The 22691-nt window shown below is 28.2% G+C and overlaps 1 protein-coding gene across 6 annotated transcripts in view; it reads right to left on the reverse strand.

Annotated features, from left to right (window-relative positions):
- Positions 1 to 313: 313 nt before the first annotated feature.
- Positions 314 to 22691, reverse strand: part of Ca-beta (Calcium channel protein beta subunit) — a 222683-nt gene continuing 200305 nt past the window's right edge. For 4 of the 6 annotated variants that reach the window (XM_075355308.1, XM_075355307.1, XM_075355309.1 and 1 more), the window contains one exon: positions 314 to 4062. In XM_075355308.1, coding sequence (XP_075211423.1) covers positions 3743 to 4062 — 320 coding nt within the window. In that variant the 3' untranslated portion in view covers positions 314 to 3742. Of the gene's footprint in view, positions 4063 to 19299; positions 19597 to 22691 lie in introns of those variants that run through there. The other 2 variants (XM_075355310.1, XM_075355311.1) reach the window with 2 other exon arrangements.

The raw sequence follows: 22691 nt of genomic DNA on the forward strand, positions 1-22691 counted from the left end.
GGAGCAAGAGTAATAATTCAAACTGATTTAAATCAATTATTAAACAAATATACCCATAAAAAAAGAATTTTATAAAATGAGAACACATTACAAACTACTGTAAAAAAGCAACAAAAGACAAGAAAGTATTTATTGTTATATCAGTTAAACTAATAAATTAACTACAAAATTACAAAAAAAATAAAACTACTGATTACATTTATTTTTCTGAAAAGATATATTTAAAATAACTGAAATAAATATTTTATAATAAAAATAAAACATAATAAAATTACTTTAATTAGATAATATATATTTTAATGCAGTCATTATTTGGTGTTTTTTGTTTTATGGTGAAATTCTGTCATTTTAATGCAAGAAAAGTAATCATAAGTTTATGCAGTATTACTTCTTTTTAAATTTTATTAAATTAATTTTAATCTTTAGCATTTATAAATAAATTAATAAAATAGTAATTTTTTAAATAAAGGTTTCAATTAATTATATTGTAACCATGATAAAGTTTTTTTTGTTAATAAGTAGATAAGAAGTGTAATAAATATATATTTTTAAAATGAATTAAATAAATAACAGATGTGGTATTTATAAATAAGGTGTCCTGGAAATTGATTCTATTACTATCACACAATAAATAAATAAAATTTAATGATCTAAATTTATAATAATTAAAAACATTTAAACAGTATAAAAAATAAATAAAAAGTTAAACATAGTCCAATGCACAAAAAACTATCCTAAGAAAAATTTAACAATATTTTAATTTAAAATAAGAGAAATAAAATTAAAATTAACCTTAGATCTTTTAAAATTAATCATAATAATAAGTATAAGCCAGCTTAGTCCAGTTTGCACTGGTAAGAGCAGAGTGAACAGAGACAAATAGTGTGGGGATAAGGTAGAGCTGTTTATCTCCCAGCATTTGTCTAGTTAATGTTAGTACAGTTACATATGATTTGTTGTATAGTTGTTCTATTCTGTCTCATTACAAAATGTAAGCAAAATGTAAGTGGTTCCAAATTTTGTCAAACATTTTTTTTCTCAATTTTCTTATTCCTAAGCTGCATTTTTATGGGCTGATGCCTTTCTGATACCTACCTGCTCAAGGGAATGTGGTACAGAAATTTATAACATGGGAATTATGGCAAGCCTGAAGATGTACAATTTGAAAGTTAAAAAGATATAATATAAGTAAATTTTAACTTTGTGTCACTTTTAAAGATATTTTAGTACAACTAATTCATTCATTTTAAAACATTGTAAGCAACTCTTGACTACTTTCTTAACTAAGAATGAGATTTGATATTTTTATTACAAAATATGAACTGTATTTTTATTCATATATTTTTAGTAGGTGGAAAAAAGGAAATAAAATTACTGGTATTTTCCTTTAAAAGAAAAATAATTTTTTAAACTAAACAAGTTAATGACTGAAAATTTTATTTACACAATTATAAAAAAAAAACTAAAAAAAATAGAGTTCGCCATCTAGTGATTGAAATCAAAAACTTCTGGACATGTTTTTGAAATTTGCATTTGATTTTCAAATGAGCACATTCTGAGCATGTAGGTGTCCAGGTGACAGACATTGGTCTTTAATATAGGAAAATTAAAGAGCGTGCGGGTGACAATTTTGTATATAGTATAATCTTTTTTAAATTTATTTAAGCATATATATATATATATATACACAAATGTAAAAAAATATTTATATAGCCTATGAGACTCCTGGTAACGTAAGGATGCCAATGCAGGGTCATACATCTAAATCGGTTTAGCCGCTGAGCTGCTATGGTGGAACAAACATACATACATATACCTAAATACATTACATTCCTTTTTGGGCAGTCTTGTAATAAATAAATCTGGCCATCTAACAATGCTTGGCTGAAAATCATGCCTAAAGTATAAAATGAAAAATCATTCATGTAATTTACTTATCTATAAACTGACTGATAGCTTCCAATGAAAATATCCATTTATAAAATTATGAATCAAATATTAAGGATATAGAAAGGACATAAATGCCTGTACCAAACCCTCACTTGATGAAGTCTCTTTCAAAACTCTATTCTTTCAAGCACATGATCCATGCATTTTTCACCAGCAAATTGTTATAAGCCAGCCTAAAATTACTGATGTATTAACCCCTCCTTGCTCACAGACATTATTACAGGCTATAAAAATATTTTTTAGTCATTGATTTCTCAATACTGTAAAAATATATCAACTGGTAACTAGACTACAAAAATATTCTGTTATTGCTGAATTAAATGGTTTTTGGGTATAAATAATAAATCTACATATATATAATACACACTACAGACATATGTGTTTCACGACAGCCATTCCATACATCTTTAAAATGTTGTAGAAACATGTGAAGCTTTTAGATACAACCATAGATGAGTAATACATAAGAAATAATTACTTTGAAATTGATCAAATGTAAACATTTAAGACTGCTCTGTAATGAATGTAATGAATTGAATAAAACATGTACTAAACAAATATATATCGAAATAACAATGTACAACATCATTATTTACAGTCCATTAGATAATAACCTTAGCACCTGATTCCTTAAATAGAGATTTTTTAAGAATTTAGAGTTATAAATTTTAATAACAATGTACTGTAGTTAACTGAGTTTTTAAATAGATTTTCTAAGCATGTAAAATAATGAACAACATATTAATACCTATTTGGAAGGGGTTAATAAAAGATTATTAATGTGATAAATCAGTGATAAAAGTTTATCAGTCATAAATCAGTTATATAATCACATACTTTAGAACCAGATTTAATATTTAATTTTATCTAGATGGATACCTAGTGCATACTGGTGATTTTTTCCTGTTCCCATAAAATTCAAAAGAAACTTTTTAATATTAATTTATTTTAATAAAGTAATATTTGTATGTAATTAAACCTTACTAAAGTATTTCTAATATCAATTTTATAACGATTGTACCATAATTAGTTTGCTTTATTAGTAGCGACAAAGTGTTGATTCAAGGCCAGTGAAAAGCTGTGTGCTTTATTTGTTTAGTGAATCCTTTATTTTAATTTTCTTATGGGTTAAATCTCCCTAATAAATATCTTTAAAATATTTGTTATGAACTATAACCATCTTACAGTACACAGCTACTCTGGCAGATTCTCTAGAATGATAATCATCTCATGCTAAGCATAAAAGACAAACTGGAAAAGAGTGGTTTTCTTCCCTGATCTGTATATACTGTTGCAATCAGCGTGTTTACCTCAGTGAAATGTGATGATTTTCAGCCCTATAATTTATGCTACTGTTCTGTTTTCTACATCAACTAATTGCATCGAACACAATTACTTTCATACAAATTAATAACCACCAGTATCTTTGTACTTCAGGTGAAGTAATATCCAACTAGAGTTTCTTCAGATAAGAAATCTAGCACTGACATATAAATTAATATGTAATCAATTAATAAGTATAATACATGTTATATTACATTATATTTGTTATTTTCTCTTTTATACTTATAATAAAAATATATTTATTTTTAAAGAAAAAAATTAATAGTTAATTAAATTATTTGGCTTCAATCATGCATCATTCTTTTAAATTAATAAATTATTTCATAAAAATAATAAATTATAAATTTTCAATTCTATCTACAAAAGATTGTACCCAGACAATCCAGTTACCATAATTTGTGATATTCTTAATTTTCATTTAAATTTGTACCTAATATATTCTTTCCTATTAAATAGCATTTAGAGCTCTCCTGGAAGAAGTTTGATGTGGGGAATGGTAATCGTCATTTGGATCACGGGATCGGTGAGCATGAGTCGGATGCATATGAGGTTGCGTATTATGGGATGGTTGTGGACCTCCTCTCGCTGTAGGATAAGTCTCACGTGGCACTGCATGGTATTGTGGGTGATGGGTGTGGTGCGTATGATGTGCCGGATGGTAAACCGGCATACCGGCTCCACTATTATAATCTTCTTCATAGTCTACTCTTTCCCTTTCCATTCTTGATCTACCTCTAGGATGTGGTTGATGAGATGGATGATACATTCCTACAAATTGTCATAAAAACAAATAGTATTAATAAAACATAATTTATTTTGTATAAATATTCAACAAACCATGTATTGTTTCATTATTTATAACAAAATATACATTTAACCATAATAAAATTATGAATAATAATTTAATTCATAATTAAATTATGGTTAACATTCTATGAGTTAACAGCTAGGACATGGTTTCACTAAAACTTTAAGATAATGCTGCCAGATAAAAATTACTTCTATAAAAAACTTTTATATACTATTGAATAATTCAAAATTTATTAATAAGATATATTTCACAAGTTAAATTGAAATCACACCTTAAGAAAATATTCTATGTTGAACTCGTATATAAAATAATTCATGTATGAATAGCTTAAAAACTGGACATATTATTCGTGATATCTCTAATACTAAAATTAAAGTGAAGCAAAATAATTTTTACCTGTTATGTACTTATTTGTTTAAGTATTGCAATACAGTGCTACATCAATTTTAATGAAAGGTGGTGGTTATATTTCTCATTATCATGATTGAAATCTGGGCTCAGTTTTATTAGTGAAATAAGTAGGATATGAATAAAGGCCAATAAAATTTGTAACAGATTCTGCAGGAAACATTTTTTTTTAATTTTTAATGGAGACTCAAACAAAATATTACTACAGTAGTCTTGTGACCTAAATATTCAAATAAATTTTTTCAAAAACTTTCTTTATATGTTTTGAAATGTTTCCCCCTCTTGGTGAAATTGTATTTTATTTATTAATTTACAATTAAATTGCTTAGAATGTAGAATGTAGTAAAATCTGAAGCACTGAAAGAAAATAAAATTTTAATCTAGTAAATTTTTAATAAAATTAATAAGTTTAAACAATGCATGAAAATCACTCACACACACGCACACACTTTTATAAGTGAAAACAAACATTTATAAGCTTCCTTAAATAAAATGTAATACTTCAATAAAAATCATCTGCAAGTATACTTATGTATATATAACGGTAAAAAATAAACAACATAACAAACAATAAAAAACCCTTATTACTTATTTAAGAAAGTAGTCTTCATACAGACACTATGTTAGAACTAGATTCATGAAAGTAATCCAGTTATTTTTATAGTCATAAAAAAGCAGCAAAAGAGTATTTTCATTGCCGTTTTTTAGCAGTTTATCCTATTTAATGTAAAATAAAAATTAACAGTGATATCTGCCACTATGCTTATTAAACACTTAAAATCTTTGAACTCGTCAAAATAATGGAAAATTCATAAGCTTTACCATAAATATGGTGATTCAAGATGATGACATAAATACAAAATAAAAAACATAGCTATTATACAAATAATAAACTTTCCATCCACATTACTTCACTCAGCCATAAAATCATACACTGCTGTATACTGTCATGCCAAGCATGAATTGTCCTACAGGCATGACAATTATCTATAACAATTTACATTTAAATTTCAATGTAAAAGATATATCTTTCAAGTGACAAACTGCTCTGTTCTCCATACGGACAAGCAGTCCAAGAAACATTATTAATTTCAGAGAAAATGATAATCTCTTTGAAGTCAAATAGAATCTGTATAACATTAACATTCTATTCTTTTTAATGACACAATCAAATAAAGTATATTTGTGTAAAATATTTATAATTTCTCTGTAACATACTTTCTAAGTAAATTTTAGTGATTTCTACCATAAATATTAATTACTTACAAAAATGTGTTTTAAAAAAATTTTTATATTTCAAACCATAATATGGTTAGAAAATACATGTATGTAATTGTTATGTGTAAGGTATAATGACTGTATGCACAATTAGGCCTATATCAAAATTCATGTTATTGGAGGGAAATTAAAAAATTTCCCTCCAATAATACTCAATTACATTTTTCATGAGGTTGACCGCCGTCATATTTATCATTTCCAAAACCCAGAATTCATGATTTCATTAAAAATTAATTTAATTTATACCTAGAGAGAGCCAAGTAGGCCTACACTGGTTCACAGTCAACAGTGCACAAGAGGAATGAAATGTGCAGCATCATTCAATTACTTTATGTTACTGAATAATGAATAAGAAAAAAATCATTACAGATGTATTTAAAGAGAGTTGGCGGAGCCATTGTTGGAGTGTACTGATAGTTAAAATGCAGAACATTTAAAGATTGGTTGAACTATTATTGGAACAATTCCTTGATACTGCAACAAGCCACCATTCTGTTATTGGATTCTATTTACTATATTATAGCATGACAATTTACAGATATAACAAGTTATAGGTACAGTCATTATATAAAAAAGGGTGCAGCTATCTATGGGCCCTGAATCAGGATAATTACACTAGATATCTGAAGACCACTGGAATATCAATATGAGTCAATCAAACAATTTCAGAGTAATCACTCATTAAGATTCAAAATTCTACTGATGCAAGACATTTTTCTAGATCAGCAATCCTTGGATTATGAGCAGTAATTAGAAAAGAAATAAAGATAATAAACAGTTAAAATGTAAGGAAAATTATTTTTATAAAGCAGGCAGATCTGCCATGTCTGTAAGGGTCTGCATAATGCACAAAGTTTATCAGGCTTAAGTCATAGTAATACTGTTTGTTTAAACTGGTTGTTTCAATTCTAATCTCACAAAGTGGAAAAATTTAGTCAGTCATTTAAATCTTTTGAGGTGAAAGAGAAAATTATGGATGAAATTCATTTTAAGTTAATTCTGATTATAAAAAATATTGTGCTTGATTATATACAAAAATTTGTACAAACAAAAAATGGCAAAACATATGATGAGTTTAAAAGAGAATGAGGTGACATTTTGATAAAGAAAGCTGAAAGCGACAGCTTTCTACAATGCATTAGTAATCATTTATATTCACAGTTGAAATCTTTCAGAAAATTGAAGGAAATCTCTTAAAGGAGACCTTTAATTGCTGGGGAGGCATGTAAAGATTTAAAAACTTTATGAACAATGTCCAAACATATCAAGAATCAACATATGTATGTGAAATGGATACAGGAAGAAATATCAATAGCTGAGAATGCTGATAGATTATAAGAAAAGCAGAGCAACTGGGGTACAAGCATTTCTTTTCTATAATAATAAAAATAATAACCTTCTAGAATGCAATGAGAAAGGGAATAAAATATGGGTACAAGAGCTGAGGAAAGCAACAACCGAAGTAATGGTGTCACATTCATCATCACTGGAAAAATTCAAAACATCAACATCAATATGAAAAATCATGATGACTATCTTCTTCAGAGGCTATCTCTTGTGTACACACTTTTACTTCGAAGAGATATTGTAAAATCTGATGCTTATTATGAATCACTGAAATAAATTGAGGCAGGGTAATATAAACAAATAGTGAGCAATGCTGGTGCAAGGAGTATACTTTTTGTTTGATAATTCCTGTCATACACTGTTCACATCATATGTTCTTGTACAGTTTAAGTAGGAAGATTTGGTCATCATTTGCACAGTCAAGATCTTGAACTGAATTATTACAATTGACTATAATTTAAATACATTTGAAAAAGAAACTGCATGACAACAAGGTTCAATTTGTGACGGTTTGGAAAACAGGTGGATTTTTAAGTTTTTTGGTTTTGGAGTCAAGAAACTCACACCCATATAGTGAAATATAAATAATGATAGTTCTAAAAAAATTATAACAATCCCAAAATAAAATGCACTTTAAAAATATTATCTGACCTTTGAATCTTTATGGAATACTTTCATCTTCTAAATAACCACTAATAAAAAGTCAGTGTTTAACTACTACACTGCCCTCACCTATTTTAATAAATGCAATAATTACACCTTCGTTTAAAAAAAAAAAATTTAATTAAATGAAAATTAATGTAATTCATAGTAACAATGAAAAAATATGTACTTAACTGTTTAATAACATTGTAGCATACTGCTGTACAATTTTGACATTATTCTATATTAACAACATTACCTTATCTTGTTAAAAAAATTACTTCCTTCAACATTTGTTAAATAGAATATATATATAAATTATTATATTTAAAATAAATGTACTACAATAATGACTATTTGACAACAAACTACTCATTCAATACATAAAAAAATATAAAAATAATACATAAAATTTAACACATTACCATCTCAATCCATAATATAACAATACTGAAAATGTTCAACATCTAAATAAATAAATATCTAAATCAACTACAACAATCAATCGTGCTTCTAATAAACTAATAATAATAATACTACTTACAACACAAACTACATCTAAAATAATACAAATAACTATAAGAAAACTAAATTATAAAAATAACTGTAATAATAAAAAACAATAAAATATTGTTTTTTTTAGATTTTCTTGGCCGAATGATAATTATCAATGAAAGATAATTATAATAAAATTTCTAAGCAACTTCTAAACATGTCCTTCAAAAGTTTACCTATTAAGTAAAGGAAAAAAATTAACAGAGAAAACCTATGTAGGAATGTCACATGGTAAGGCAGGTAGTTTGAACTGTTTCAAAGTGAGTACAAAATATTAATATTACTTAGACGTAAAAAATTCTAAAAATATTCACATGTATAATTAATTTAAACTGTTTGAAAAAACACTGTCCTCAAACCAAAAAAAAGTATATGTTTTCTTATTATTTACTGACCAATTAAAAAAGCCATCACATATGATGTACATATACTTAAAAGCTTGCTAAACCATCTGATGAAACTTTCCAGAAAGAAAAATGTACTGTCTCGTAATACTGGAATAATGTATATTCACTCTGATTTTAAAACAGATCTTTTTCATAGCTTATATAATAATATCCTTCTACTTGTTAACCTATCTAGAATTATGTAATCCTGATTTTCATCCATTTCACTGTGAGTTTTGTAGAGATGATCAAAATAGTGGAAGGGATACTGCAGGGTTTGAACAAAATTTAGATTAATGATTTTAATTAAAAAAAAAAAAGTATCTAATAGAAAGAGAAAAAAAATATTGTAAGTTGCAGAAGTATATCCTAGCATGATGGAACTTTAAAGTAAACAATCACTATAAGGGACTGACAAGTGATGAGTTATGGATTAGTAAGCAGGCAGAAAATGGTTATCAATTTTTAAAAACAAACAAAACAGTTGCTTGATTTACACTTTTTCTTTAAATGACTAATAAAAATAAATTAAATAAAAGAATAATATGAATTTAATCTTAAATTACAAAATTAAAGAAAATAATTTTTCTTCAACTAGAAATGGGGAGAGGAAAGAACAAAACTTAATTAAAAAAGAGGTATTTTATTTCATAAGCAATAAAACTAATGTTTTTGTATTATAAAAGAAGAGTAGGTTATCAAAAGCATAGTTTCACCATTAGGTACAATTTTTTATTTCTTTTGAAAAAAAAATTGGTTGTTAGTATGTTCATATCCCATACAAATCGATCTCTGTGGTGGAGTGATAGCATCTTAGCCTTTCAGCCGGAAGTTCCAGGTTCAAATCCTGGTAGGCGTGGTATTTTTCATACACTGGGAAATCCCATTTCCATATCCCATGCACTAGCTTCAAGCTTATGAGATGATATCATCAAACAAAAAAAAAAAAAAATTTCCAGTTGGTGGTAGTTTCTTTAGGAAATAGGTTCAAAAGTAGCTAGAGGTGAATTACTTTTAATATGTTCTAAGAAAAAATAAAAAATGATATGAAACAGTGCAGCTACCTAGACCCAATTTATGTCATTAATTGGACACTTTAGGCTGGTTTGGAATCACTTTATGGAGAATGAAAACTTTGGAAAATGGGTGCAAATAAAGATAGATAAATACTTGCATGTTGAAGAATTTTTTTAAAGAGAATAAACATAATTATGTTTCAAAATGGAAAAGAATGTAATTTATTATCTCCATAATATAGTCCATAGATTTGCCAATTAAAACCTTTAATTTTTCAAGAAAAAGTTATTTCTGCTACAGCATATATAAGTATTTCAGTCTATCAACACAAAATTTCTGATTAGGAATGTGGTATTCCCATTCTACATTAAAGGACCTTATCTCAAAGGGGTAGTGGTCATCTGCTTCCAAGAAAAGGCCTTTAAGCTATCCACTGTAGAATTTTTCACAGTAGATTATCCTTTCCCACCATCCACTCTCTTTCTTTATTCCTGACCCTTTTTCTCCATTTTTGGTTCTTCAATTGTGTTTCAAACCCTGCTAGAGCCATGCAAAGATGCAGGCACCAGTAAGCCAGCACATCTTCAGTATGAACTCTGGAATTGTAGCTGCCTGTGAACCTGTCTGAGGATCTTTTTTCCTGTTCTGAGAATCCTTTTAGGATGACTAAAGTAATTATTTGGTAAATCCCTACTAAAAATAAATACTGATTAATATTCAATACGTCCTACGTCTATTTAATGCTGTAAGGTTGACAATTTTTTCATCAATGAGTACATAAATCTAAATTAGATCAGTATAAAATCCTCAAACAAGCTCAAAACTCTGAGCATTCTCTATCAAAAAAAAAAAAAAAACCACTAAAGATGATACAATATTTAGATACTTTGATTAAAATTAGCACAGAAATAAACTAAATATATATGTATGTATTTAAACAATACTAGGATTGAAATAAGCTGATTTTTCCAGTAATATTATTTTAATAGTAGTTTTTTTTATTTTAAAATAAATTATATTACTTTTAATTAGAATAAAATAATGGGTTTCTACAGCCCAAAAACTGCAATCTAACAAACATTATAAAATAAAATTCAACTTGTTATGTTTGATATTATCCTACATTGAGAAATAAAAATTCCTGGGAATTATTAGAGAGTTATAAAATAAACAGACATATTAAAGAGTTACAAATAAACTGCTTTGAACATTTGTTGTGTAATTTTCTTTATCAACATTCACTAACATGTTCATCACTGTGTGGTGCATATACTGTGCCATTTTGTAATAAGAAGTTTACACAATGTGATGCAGTATACTGCCACAAAGAAACTGAAAAAAAAGTTTGTGGGAGATTCATTGGAAAATGGTAAACCTGAATAAAACTCTCCTCATTTCTCTTTATTTTGTATTCATTAACATTTTATTTTCTAATTTACATCCCTGATCACATTTACTTAAAAAACGATACCACCAGCATGTGATTTAACAGAAAAAATAAAATAGAAACATAAAACCTATAAACAGTATTAAAGAAAAAAATTAAATATTTTTTTAAATAGTCCAGGTTAAGAAAAAAAAAATTACTAATATAGATAAGAATTTACTAATATAAAATAAAATGATATCTGAATAAATATTAAATCTAATCAATCTAAATTATTTCTATACAGAAATTAAATTCAAGAATTCAAATAATTTACCAGGTGTGTAAATAAGAAGCTGAAATTTGCCCATAGATGGCCGCCCTAGCTGTCAATGTAGTTACCGTCAAACCGCATCATTGGTGTCATTTTCTTTCTTTGACAGCTGACAATGATTTTCAACTCACAACATTACAAGTTTCATACAACATCAGAGTTTTAATTAGTGTTGAACATTTTGAGTTTTGTACCTACAAACTATGATTTGCAGACAGCATTGATTTCTGTTACCATTTAAAGAAAACTGCTGCAGAATTGCATCGAATGCTTATCAAAGCTTACGGTCAGCATGCTCTTGGTAAATCACAATGCTTTAAGTGGTTTAAAAAAAAAAAAAACAAAAGTGGCGATTTTGACATGAGAAACGAAGAATGTGGAAGAGCATCGAAATAGTTTGAAGACAGCAAATTGCAAGCATTGTTGCATGAGGTGACGCTCAAATGCAACAACTCGTGGATTAATTAAATGTAACATGAGAAGCTGTCCCTATATGTTTGAAATCCATGGGATAGATCCAGAAGATGGGTAAATGGGTTCCACATGAACTGAATAAAAGTCAGCAAGAAAACCGAAAATCCACTTGCGAAATGCTGCTCACCAGGTACAAAAGAAAGTCATTTCTCCATTAATATGTGACAGTTGGTGAAAAGTGGATATATTTTGAGAATCCTAAGCGTAAGAGATCATGGGTAACTCCAGGTGAACCATTGACATTGATTTCAAGGCCAAATCATTATGGAAAGAAGACAATGCTCGGTGTTTGTGGGATCACAAGGGTTTGATCTATTATGAGCTGCTAAAACCTGGTGAAACCTTAATACTGAATGCTACCGACAACAAATGATCAATTTGAATCAAGCATTGCATGAAAAATGACCAGAATATCAAAAAAGGCAACACAAAGTGATTTTGCTTCATGATAATGCACCATCACTCACAGCAAAACAGGTCAAGGAACGATTGAGGCGTTCAGTTGGGAAATACTTTCACATGTGGCTCACTCAACAGACTTGGCTCTGTCTGACTACTTTTTATTTGCATCAATGGGACATGCACTTGCTGAGCAGCGCTTCACTTCTTATGAAAATGGCTCGATGACTGGTTTGCCTCAAAACAGCAATGGTTTTTTTGGTGTGGCATTCATAAATTGTCAGATGGGAAAAATGTATAGCTAGCGAACAATATTTGAACAAAATATTTTTATCATTTTCATATAATAAATGTGTATTTTCTATACAAAAATTTTGGTTTTATATTTACACACCTGGTACATTCAACTTTATGCACTCCATTCCCAGAAAACTGTTTTGAAAACCAGTGTAACAGCAGTACAAAATGTTCTTCAATATTACAGTAGTAAAATTCAAAGTTTATCAATAAGAGTTTGATAAGTCAATCTTAGGCATAATTTATGACTTTTAGTGGCCTCCAATTCATAATGGACATCACATGTTTTTTGAAAGAAAAAAAAACTGAAAAATTATAAAATTCATTAATCATTTGTGATTATTTAAAAAATGTATTGAAATGGAAGCAATTTTGTATGAGTTAAGAAAAAAAGTCTGGTTTTCTGGATCTTTATTTAATGCACAACAGCGATGAATGTGTTAAAATTTGATTGAGTAGCACGAAAAACTGATAACTCAAGACACTGATTAGAGATCAAAAAATTTATGATAATGGTTATACATTTTTTCAAAAGGTTAATTACCTGTTTAAAATGAATGTTGATGAAGATGTGATATACAGTGAGAGATATAACGTTAGTCTGTTTGATAAATGTATAGAAGGTTTCCCATATGACCACTTCAACAACAATGAAAATTACAGTACACTCAAACACCAGTTCTGCCATCTGTCATGTCATCTGTGGAATTGACATGTCATCTACATGCTTGTATTATTACTATTAATAACCATTCAATTCATAATTAAGAACCCTTTAAATACAAAAAATGTAGAAAATATACAAGTTTACAACTATATTTAAATTATTATTACAATTTCATTCCATTATTAAATGACTAAGCAAGATGCCTGACTTTAAATTAAGTAATAGTGTTTTAGTGACTTAGTTTGAGAGCCAGTGCTGCAGGCTCTCAAACTTATTTAATTGAAAATTTCTGTTTAATATTATAGTAAAGTATAAGATAATTTAGCCTATATTAACATTAAAGATGAAAATATGCTAAAGCTCTTTTTTTGGAATGTACCCATCTTAAAACCTAATCAAGCTCGACATTTTTAACATTCTACAGATTTCATAAAATATAACTCTACTTTGCTCTACAGCTTCATTTTGTAAATTAATCATAAAAAAAGATTCTTATAAGCTTTATGAAATAAATATTATTTTATAAGACTAAACTGAATTATGATAAATAAAAAGTACAACTGATGAAAATCTTGAAATTTAATTACTGCAATTTGATGTAATTTTAAATTGTCTGAGAAAATAAGTATTTAGGATTTAATTTGAAAGACGGATTTTTTTCATTAAAGTGGAATCTAATAAATTTTGTAAAATTTCTAATTTTATTATAATAAAAATTCACTGAATGTAGAATAAAATCAAAACTCTTAAAGTTATTTTTGAGAGAAATTACATTTTGGAAGTGTTTACTCTTCGAACTGTAAATTTGTTGCAGTAAAGAATAACAGTTTCCTCGATAAAGCACATAAAATTTGAATAAAATTAGTTCAGCAGAGTTCAGAGATGCTCAAATAGTATAGAAAGACAAGAAACAAACTCTCAAGACAAGAAAAAAAAAACAAGCTACACTACAAAATCTAGGATCCTCAGACAATACAGTAGTTAATCACAAAACAAAAGATTTTGTTTTGTGATAGTAACACTGTAAGTCCAATTTGATTTTAAACAAGATCTGATTTCAGATCATTCTAAATTGTTTAAAACCTAAAATAATAAAATACTATTGGTTTATATAGCTTCTAAAAAGTAATTATCATTGTATATAAAAAAAAAATACATCAAATTATTAGTTTATACCAACTCTAGTCCAGAAAGAACAAAACTGGCCTGAGGTCTGCAGAACAACTATAAAAGAGAAAAAAATGTTGATAAAGAGATTGATAAATAGTCATTGTATTGATGTATATTGGCTGATCTATAACACAAATGTAGTTTTGTTCTGGTCTGACTGCAATCTAATGTAAATGTTGAAAATTAAGGTTGCTATTGATAAATTTAAATAATTTTTCATTTAGTTTTAAATCGTTCTTAGTATCACTGATTAGACTGAAAAATTTTCATACAAATCTGAAACTATTTACTATTTTTTACATAGCCCATACTTGGGTTAAATAAACAACTTCATAGATTTTTTTATCAATCCTTGGATATGGTATAAATGTGCTTTGCTAGCAACACACTTGGCTAAACTTTTAGATATTTCATCTTCTGCATGACTGGAAAAAAATGGTCATGCAACCATTAAAAAGTACATGCTTGGAATCTTTTAATACTTTTTTCTGTAATTTTAAATAAGATCTTCCAACATGAAAATAAAAAAAAAAATTGAGAATGGAATGAAATCATAGTACAATAATAAAAAAAATTCATACTACTGTAGATAACATTTATTTCTCTGAAGCCATCCACTTACATTGACATTGACAGACACTGACATTAACACAGCAGAAGCACAGCGAAAGAAGAAGCATTAAAAAAAATGAAATTCTAAAAGTGTTTAATTTTATTTTTATGTAATTAATTAACATATCAGTTATTATTAGTGTGAAAACAAGGTAATCTAAAGGTTCATAGATTTAAAAACAACAGTTCGGTCAAGTAAAAGTAGTTACAGAAATCTTACATCACTCTTTAAAACATTTCTTCTCTATTATTATTATTTTCATTTGTTTTATTGATTTTTATTAAACTGCTAGTCTTTTAGATATTATGTGAATTTTTACATCACAATACAAGAATTCAAATGACTTATAATTCCAATCACAGCTATAGATAAATACTACGAATAATTCTGAAGGTGAAATTGATAATATAATTAATTATATATATGCGTGTATTAATTAATACAGAAAATAAAATAATGCAGGCAAAAAAGGTGCATCTTTTTTAATTAGAAAGAACTATCAATATCTCAGTTCTGTAGCAGTTATTTAATGATAGAAATTAAATTCTTCACTATTTTGCTAATCTTGAACTCATTGATCATTATGCAAAGTGAGGTTAAATTTAAAAAATAAAAGAAGATAAATTCATTAAAAACAATTTACTTTTTAAATATAAGGAAATATGCTTTCAAAAGAATTTCTAAATATACACATTTTCATTGCTGAAGGTGTACAGGTGATTCCATATTTTATGGAGCCTTATTTAAAATTATTTACTTCCTTTTTTCCATTTATCCTTTGGGAATTACCATCAGGTATTACTTCAGAGGATGAATGAGGATTATATGTATATGAGTGTAAGTGAAAGGTAGTCTTGTACAGTCTCAGGTTGACCATTTCTGAGATGTGTGGTTAATTGAAACCAACCACCAAAGAACACCGGTATCCACAATCTAGTATTCAAATCTGTATAAAAATAACTGCCTTTACTAGGACTTGAATGCTGGAACTCTTGACTTCCAAATAAACTGATTTGCGAAGACGTGTTCAACACTAGACCAAGCTGATGGGTTTATTAAAATTATTTGGAAACGTCTAACCAAAACAACAGTAACTGCAGCGTAGTCAAACAGAATTGCTTGTTGTTTCTAATATACCAACTTCAACATTTATTATTAATTAACTTAGACTGCTTTTATTTACCTGGCTATAATAGGGAGAAAAATTGACATCACTGACAAAATGATTCCTTTACTGATTTTCTGTTTTGATGACATTTATTGTTCCTTTGAGTACAAAAATTTTTACAAAAACATTTACTAAATAAATAAATATATATGTGAGTGTATGTTCTGACATATGTTTGACTTAATATCTCAATGAGGAATTTTAACTATTAAAACTAGGCAATTTATAACTAGGTAATTAATTCTACTTTTGAAAATCAGAATGAATGGTTGACCAGATACTGAGCAGACTATAGTTTTAAAGGAGTTATTCAAAACAAAACATGGGGTACTGTCCAGTAAGACAGTGTATTAAAACAATACTCAACTTTATACTGCAAATCACAGTTCAAAAGTGTTACAAAAAAACATCTAGAAACTCAACAGCCCTGACCTAGAAGAAAGTATAACCTTTTTATTATGCTGGTAGAATAATTTTTTAAAAAGAGAAAGAAATTATGAACAATTTATTAAAGTCAAAGGTATGTACAGGTGATTCCAAATTGCACAGCAATTTCTTGGGAGGTCATTCTATAGCCGAAAATAGGAAAAAAGTTCAAATAAACATAGGTTAGACGGTTCGTTAGTGAGTTTCGGCTCACAAAACATTTAGCATTTATTTTTGGTCCTTCTGTGAAATTAAACCATACTAAAATACTTGGGATAAAAGTCGAGAGGTAAATTTGGTGATTACTTAAGTTTTTGATCTAAAAAATTGAATAAAAGTTAGAACCTCTATATCTTGGTTAGGTTGTATGGAAAAAAAACATGAAAATGTTTTTTGAAAAATACACTTTTTTAGGTTTGGAATAAAATGATTTTGTTAATTTACCAATAAACAAATAGAAATATCTAATTAACTCTGTAGAGAATTTAATTCTGAGAAAATTGATGTAACTAGTGTCTATTAAAATTAAACACAAATTTGAGAAAGTTCAACTTTAATAAAATCAAAAACACAATCTGGACCAGAAAAGTGATACAATTTTAAACAGAACAATTTACACACAAATGCTAAAAATTATAAAAATAAATTTGACAGACATCCTTTTAAAATATATTACTAATTTTTATTTTTTCATAGGTTGTCAATAACATCTGAACAACAATTAAGTTTAGTATCTAGCATTGAATATTCATTTCAGAGGTGTTTGTGTTGTTACTAACGTCAGTTATTCAAAATGGGTGATATCACAAATTTGTTTTCATTTAGATAGTTGACAGACATATTGCTAATTTATGGTAAAGTAAATAAAAATGGATTGGCTGCTGTGTGTGAAAAAACTGGGAGAATTATCCAAAAGGTAAAACATTTGAGGCTTTGGAGAAGTGAGTTTGAGAAACAGGTATGCTTAAACCATAATGATTCGATGCTAGTTGTGAACATTTTATGAGAAATGCCATTGTTGAAGTAGCAGTATTGAATGCGTACAGTTATCTTCCACCTCAACCACCAGTTGCGGTGGGAGATGGGACAACCATCAGAAGGTTGTCACATCGTTTTTAGATTCAAAGTTAATAAAATTGAGAAGAAATTTCTTTCTTTTTAGTCATCCCAGAATTTACAGAGTCTACATATGTATATCATTAGTTCATGAGGTCTCAATCACAAGAAGCTTAAATGTATAAAATAGTTGTGCCAATTACAAATCCTATCAAGTACAAAGTAAATCTGATTTATAAATCATTCAATTTCTTTGCACAAAAAAGTAATCTACACAGGAAGGAGTAATGATCATAATAAAGTAATGGATGGAAGGCCATCTGCTGCAATAACTATGAAAACTGAAGATAAAATTTATGTTGATGTAATGATGGAAGGATTTAAAGAAGGTATGAAATCTATAATTTACTTTGAAAAGCATAATGCATTGTTCCTTATGAAAAGATTGTGAAAAGGTTAGGCTGTGCAAAACTATGTGTTCATATGTTGAAAATGTCAAGTGTCTGCTCTTGACAAGAGAAGATTGGGGTTATGAAACCCACAACAAACCCATATTTATGATTCGAGAACAAACAAAAAACCATTATATGGGTTTTTTGTAAATATGCACTCACTATAAAAATTCAAAACATTAACATCAACATGAAAAATCATGGCAACTGTCTTCTGAGTCCACCTTGAGGAAAATATTTAAATGAAAAGTCCTGGTCCATTTTTTGCATAACCTACACCTTGTACAAAGTGACTATCACTTATTTCATCAAGTTAAAAGAAAATGCGACTGGAAAAAATTTCAGTCTTCAGCTTTGATGATTACAAGTTACAAAATAAGATGACAGAATGAATAAACAGCAGGTAGGAGATTTCTGTACATCAAAATCAAGAAATTTCAATCTGGGCTCATAATTTCATTGTCTATGATGACTGTGTTGGGAAGATATTTTAAAATTATAACATGATTCCAAAATAAAATCGTTTAAAAATATATTACTTTTTGGCTTTTATTTATTTACTTTTTGAATATCCATCATTAATTTATAACAAAAAATTACATTTAAATAAATAAATAATAAATTTATTTATGTCTAACATGCCCAAAGCTGGTTTTTATTAAATAAATAATATTTTTTTCCTTTTATATAAAATTTAAGACAACTGAAAAGTAAAATACATAAATAATTTATTGGTAAATAAATAAATAATTTATTGGTTTAAAAAAGAATCAACAATTGCAATAAACTTAACTAATGCAAATAGTAAAAAGAAATTAAACTCTCAAAAATAAATTGCCATATACATTCCATATATAAGTCCACTATAACATCAAAATTAGTTCATGTGCAAAAGCAATAACATCAGACAAAAAATTCAAATATATTAAAAAAAAAAACTATTGCTAATGTATACTTATTTAACTGATAACTACGGTATTTTCATATTTAAGGTCTACAGAAGCTTCCAAAAATGCACATTTCTATACTAAAAAAAAATAGTCATGGTCGAACCGTCATATGGGTTTTTTAATCTAAATAAAAAAAATGGCAGTCCATCTAGAAAGATAGAATCATGCGAGTAATGTACTTACTTATTATAAAATTATTTTTTTCTTTTTTTAATCTATTGTTTAAAAATATTATTTCTTCTTAAGTGCACCATCATTGTCATCATCACCATCATATAACATCATCATGGTCATCATTTGTAAATAATAGATTGTTCATCAAAGAATAGGAACTTATCACCATTTTTTATTTAAAAAAAAAGAAAGTTTAATAGGTATATCAGTTATTGTTATTGTAAATATGTATGTATATATATAAATCACTCTGTTGCAGCCACCATTAACCAATTTCAACAGTGCCTTGATCACGTATAACACCTGACATGGCTGTTCAAGTCACACAAATATGTACACAGCCGAACAGTTAATAATATAAGCAGAAGGGTGCAGTTGTTGCGAGCAAGAGGTTTTCAAGAAGTAGAAGTATTGGTGGTGGTAGTAGTAGTAGTAGTAGTAGTAGTAGTAGTAGTAGTAGTAGTAGTAGTAGTAGTAGTAGTAGTAACATAACATAACAGAAAGAAAAGAAAACAAAAGGAAAGAAAAAACAATGTTAAATAAAATAATTATAAAACAAAAAAGAAAGTATACAGTCAATCCTCAATTATCCAACTTATGTAGTCAAAATTTTTAGTATCTAATTTGTAATATTCTCATTTATTGCTATTTACACAACAATAAATGCTTAAAAAGTGAAAAAAAAATCATATTCATTGACTCTAACAATAATTATAACAAAATATAATTTTGAACTAAAACTGCATGTCAGTATATCCTTACATCAATTTTTTTGCGATATCTTTAAATAAAATAATAATTTTAATTAAAATTTTAAATGTTTGAAATTACGTGACAAATTTTATAAATATATCTTTTTGGCAATATTTTTGTGAATTATAATTTTAATCAGTTCTTCAATTTGTGATGGTGTAAAGTCCATAAAAATGTTGGAATTTTCTAAAATTCCAAGACTGGAAGGGAGAACATTTACTTCTAGCAAATTTGAAAATTATTTGTGTATTATTTTATCTGGAAAACTTATATATATATATATATATAGTAGACAGATACATTGACTTAAAGAAATTAGCATACTTACTGATTGAATAAATCCCTCAAAACAAAATTACAGCTTCTATCAGCAGGATTTCCTATTGTTGCTGATAAAGGAAAGGTTTTTGAAATGTTTTGGAGTTTTGTCAACACTTCCAATGAATTTACTGTTGAATCTGTTCAGATCAGGACTTGTAGGTGAACCAAATTCAAAATTAAAAACTGAAAGATTCAAACTAAATTTATTCTGGTAACTGTGGAAGTTATAGAAGTGTGGTATACACCACAAAATGATTTTTAACCGGCTTTGCAGCAAAGCATGGCAGGAGTGGACACCATCTTGGTACAATTCTCCAATAAAGGTTATCTTAATCAGATCCAAGATGACAGCGTAGCCCTGATTTTCAAGAACCATCTCAGAGGTAATAAGTCTCTTGAGTGTAGTCAATGAAGAGTGAGTGAGCTAAATATTAAAATTAACTCTAAAACACCATTATCATGTCTTTCATCAAAGAAACTTTGAAGAAATTAATCTTAAAAGATTGTCTAAGCTAGATATCTAAGTATAACCCTGAATGGTTAGCTAATTAGGAATTCATAGATTAATAAATAGTACATCATGAAATACCTACGAGGAATAAACCAGTCATAAAACCAAAATTTGTTGATGACTTTATGGGGTGGTCTTTACATACCAAAATTTACATTACAATTAAGAGCTTAATATCAGTAAGATATTCATAGCTTATATTAATAAATAGCTATGAATAAGCTATTCATAGCTTATATCAATTGGAGGAACGAATAAATTTTAGACAGGTTAGTTTGCAGACCTACTAAATTTCATCTTGACCGGACCAGATTGGTGCAACTAGTTACAATGAAAACCATTTCAAGGGGTTTTGGCTGAGGTGAATGGCAGTGAGCTTCTAAAGAACTTCATGGACTGCTTTAGACTAGCTCATCATTAGGAGCTGGAGTTAACAAGATGACTAAAAAAATTCCTTTTGGCATGCCGGAAGGCGAGGTAGATTTCATTGGTGTTAAGTAGGGGATAAAAAAGATTTCCACCTGAAAGTTAAGAAAAACTTTAAATTTACTCAATACGACAATGGTTGCATGTGACATATATTTAGCATACAACAAGCCCCATCTTCTTACAATTCCAGCAATATTTTGGTCATTCCTTGCCATAAGGGTTGGTCGTATCAAAAATTGTTTCAAACAAAAGTTTTAGGTAATGTTTAGAGGACTAACAATCACTTTAAACCGATTTGATACTGTGCCTATTAAGGAGGTATGATTTTTTGTCTTCAAAATCCCATTTTTTTGTACCTCCTGGGCCAATGGTTGGTGATATCAAAAAACTTTACTTAGATAAGTTTTAAGTCCTTATCCAAAGAATAGTGGGAACTTTAAACGAATTTGATATTTTACTTAATAAGAAAGTTATAGTAATATTTTTGTTTTATCAAAGAAGCCCCCCCATTTCCACCCCCATGGTCCGATTTTGCCCATTAATGAACTCGACTGAGAGTTCATTATATGAACTTCAGTCATATAATGTCGTTATTTCTTATGTATCGTTTTTTTGGGTCGTTATATTTTATGTATCAATTTGAAAGTGATTGGCGCAAAATTATGGCAGTTATCATGTCCACAAGAAAGTGAAATATATATATATATTTATTTATAAATGTACATATAAATTTTTGAACTGATGGTGGTTTTGAGGTCTGTGGGATGTGAAATGCAAAGATATGTTGAAATTTTCTGGAAGTCAAATCATGGTAGCCATTACAATAGGTAGCTTTCTTATGAAATCTACCTAAAAGGCTGAATGTTGAGTGTAAGCATCTTGGGAGGGAACTTCAGAGTATTCCATATTCCATATAAGGTTTTTCAATTTTTAGATGCAAGGAGATATACGAGGAAGGGCTTTACTAGTAAAAAAAAAAAACTCATCAAACAGTTAGCTAAAAGTACTTCAAGCAATGGCTTCCACTAGTTCTACTCTTAAGATTGTTTAGGAATGGAGTGTTTTCAATCGCATTTATTACTGGTTATACTAGTCGTTGAGCTGCACTACATTCCTGGTCTAGAAGTACAGAATAAAAGCAAGGCACACATGTTGTCCCAACAGGAGATATCCACTCCCTTTATAATGCCACAGCTGGATGTAGAATAAGCAGGTCTCTTACTGAAATACTAGTCTTAGTATTTCAGTAAGAAATTGGTAAACTGTCTAGTTTACCAATGCACCCAAGAGGAGCACCATAAATGCTGGGAAGTTTCTCCAATCTTTCTGGGAAGCCTTGTAAGAAATTAGGTAGAACTCTGTTGCATTCCCATCCTCAATCGCCAGGAGATGA

This window comes from Lycorma delicatula, chromosome 2 (genome assembly GCF_047948215.1).
Source record: "Lycorma delicatula isolate Av1 chromosome 2, ASM4794821v1, whole genome shotgun sequence".
NCBI lineage: Eukaryota > Metazoa > Arthropoda > Insecta > Hemiptera > Fulgoridae > Lycorma > Lycorma delicatula.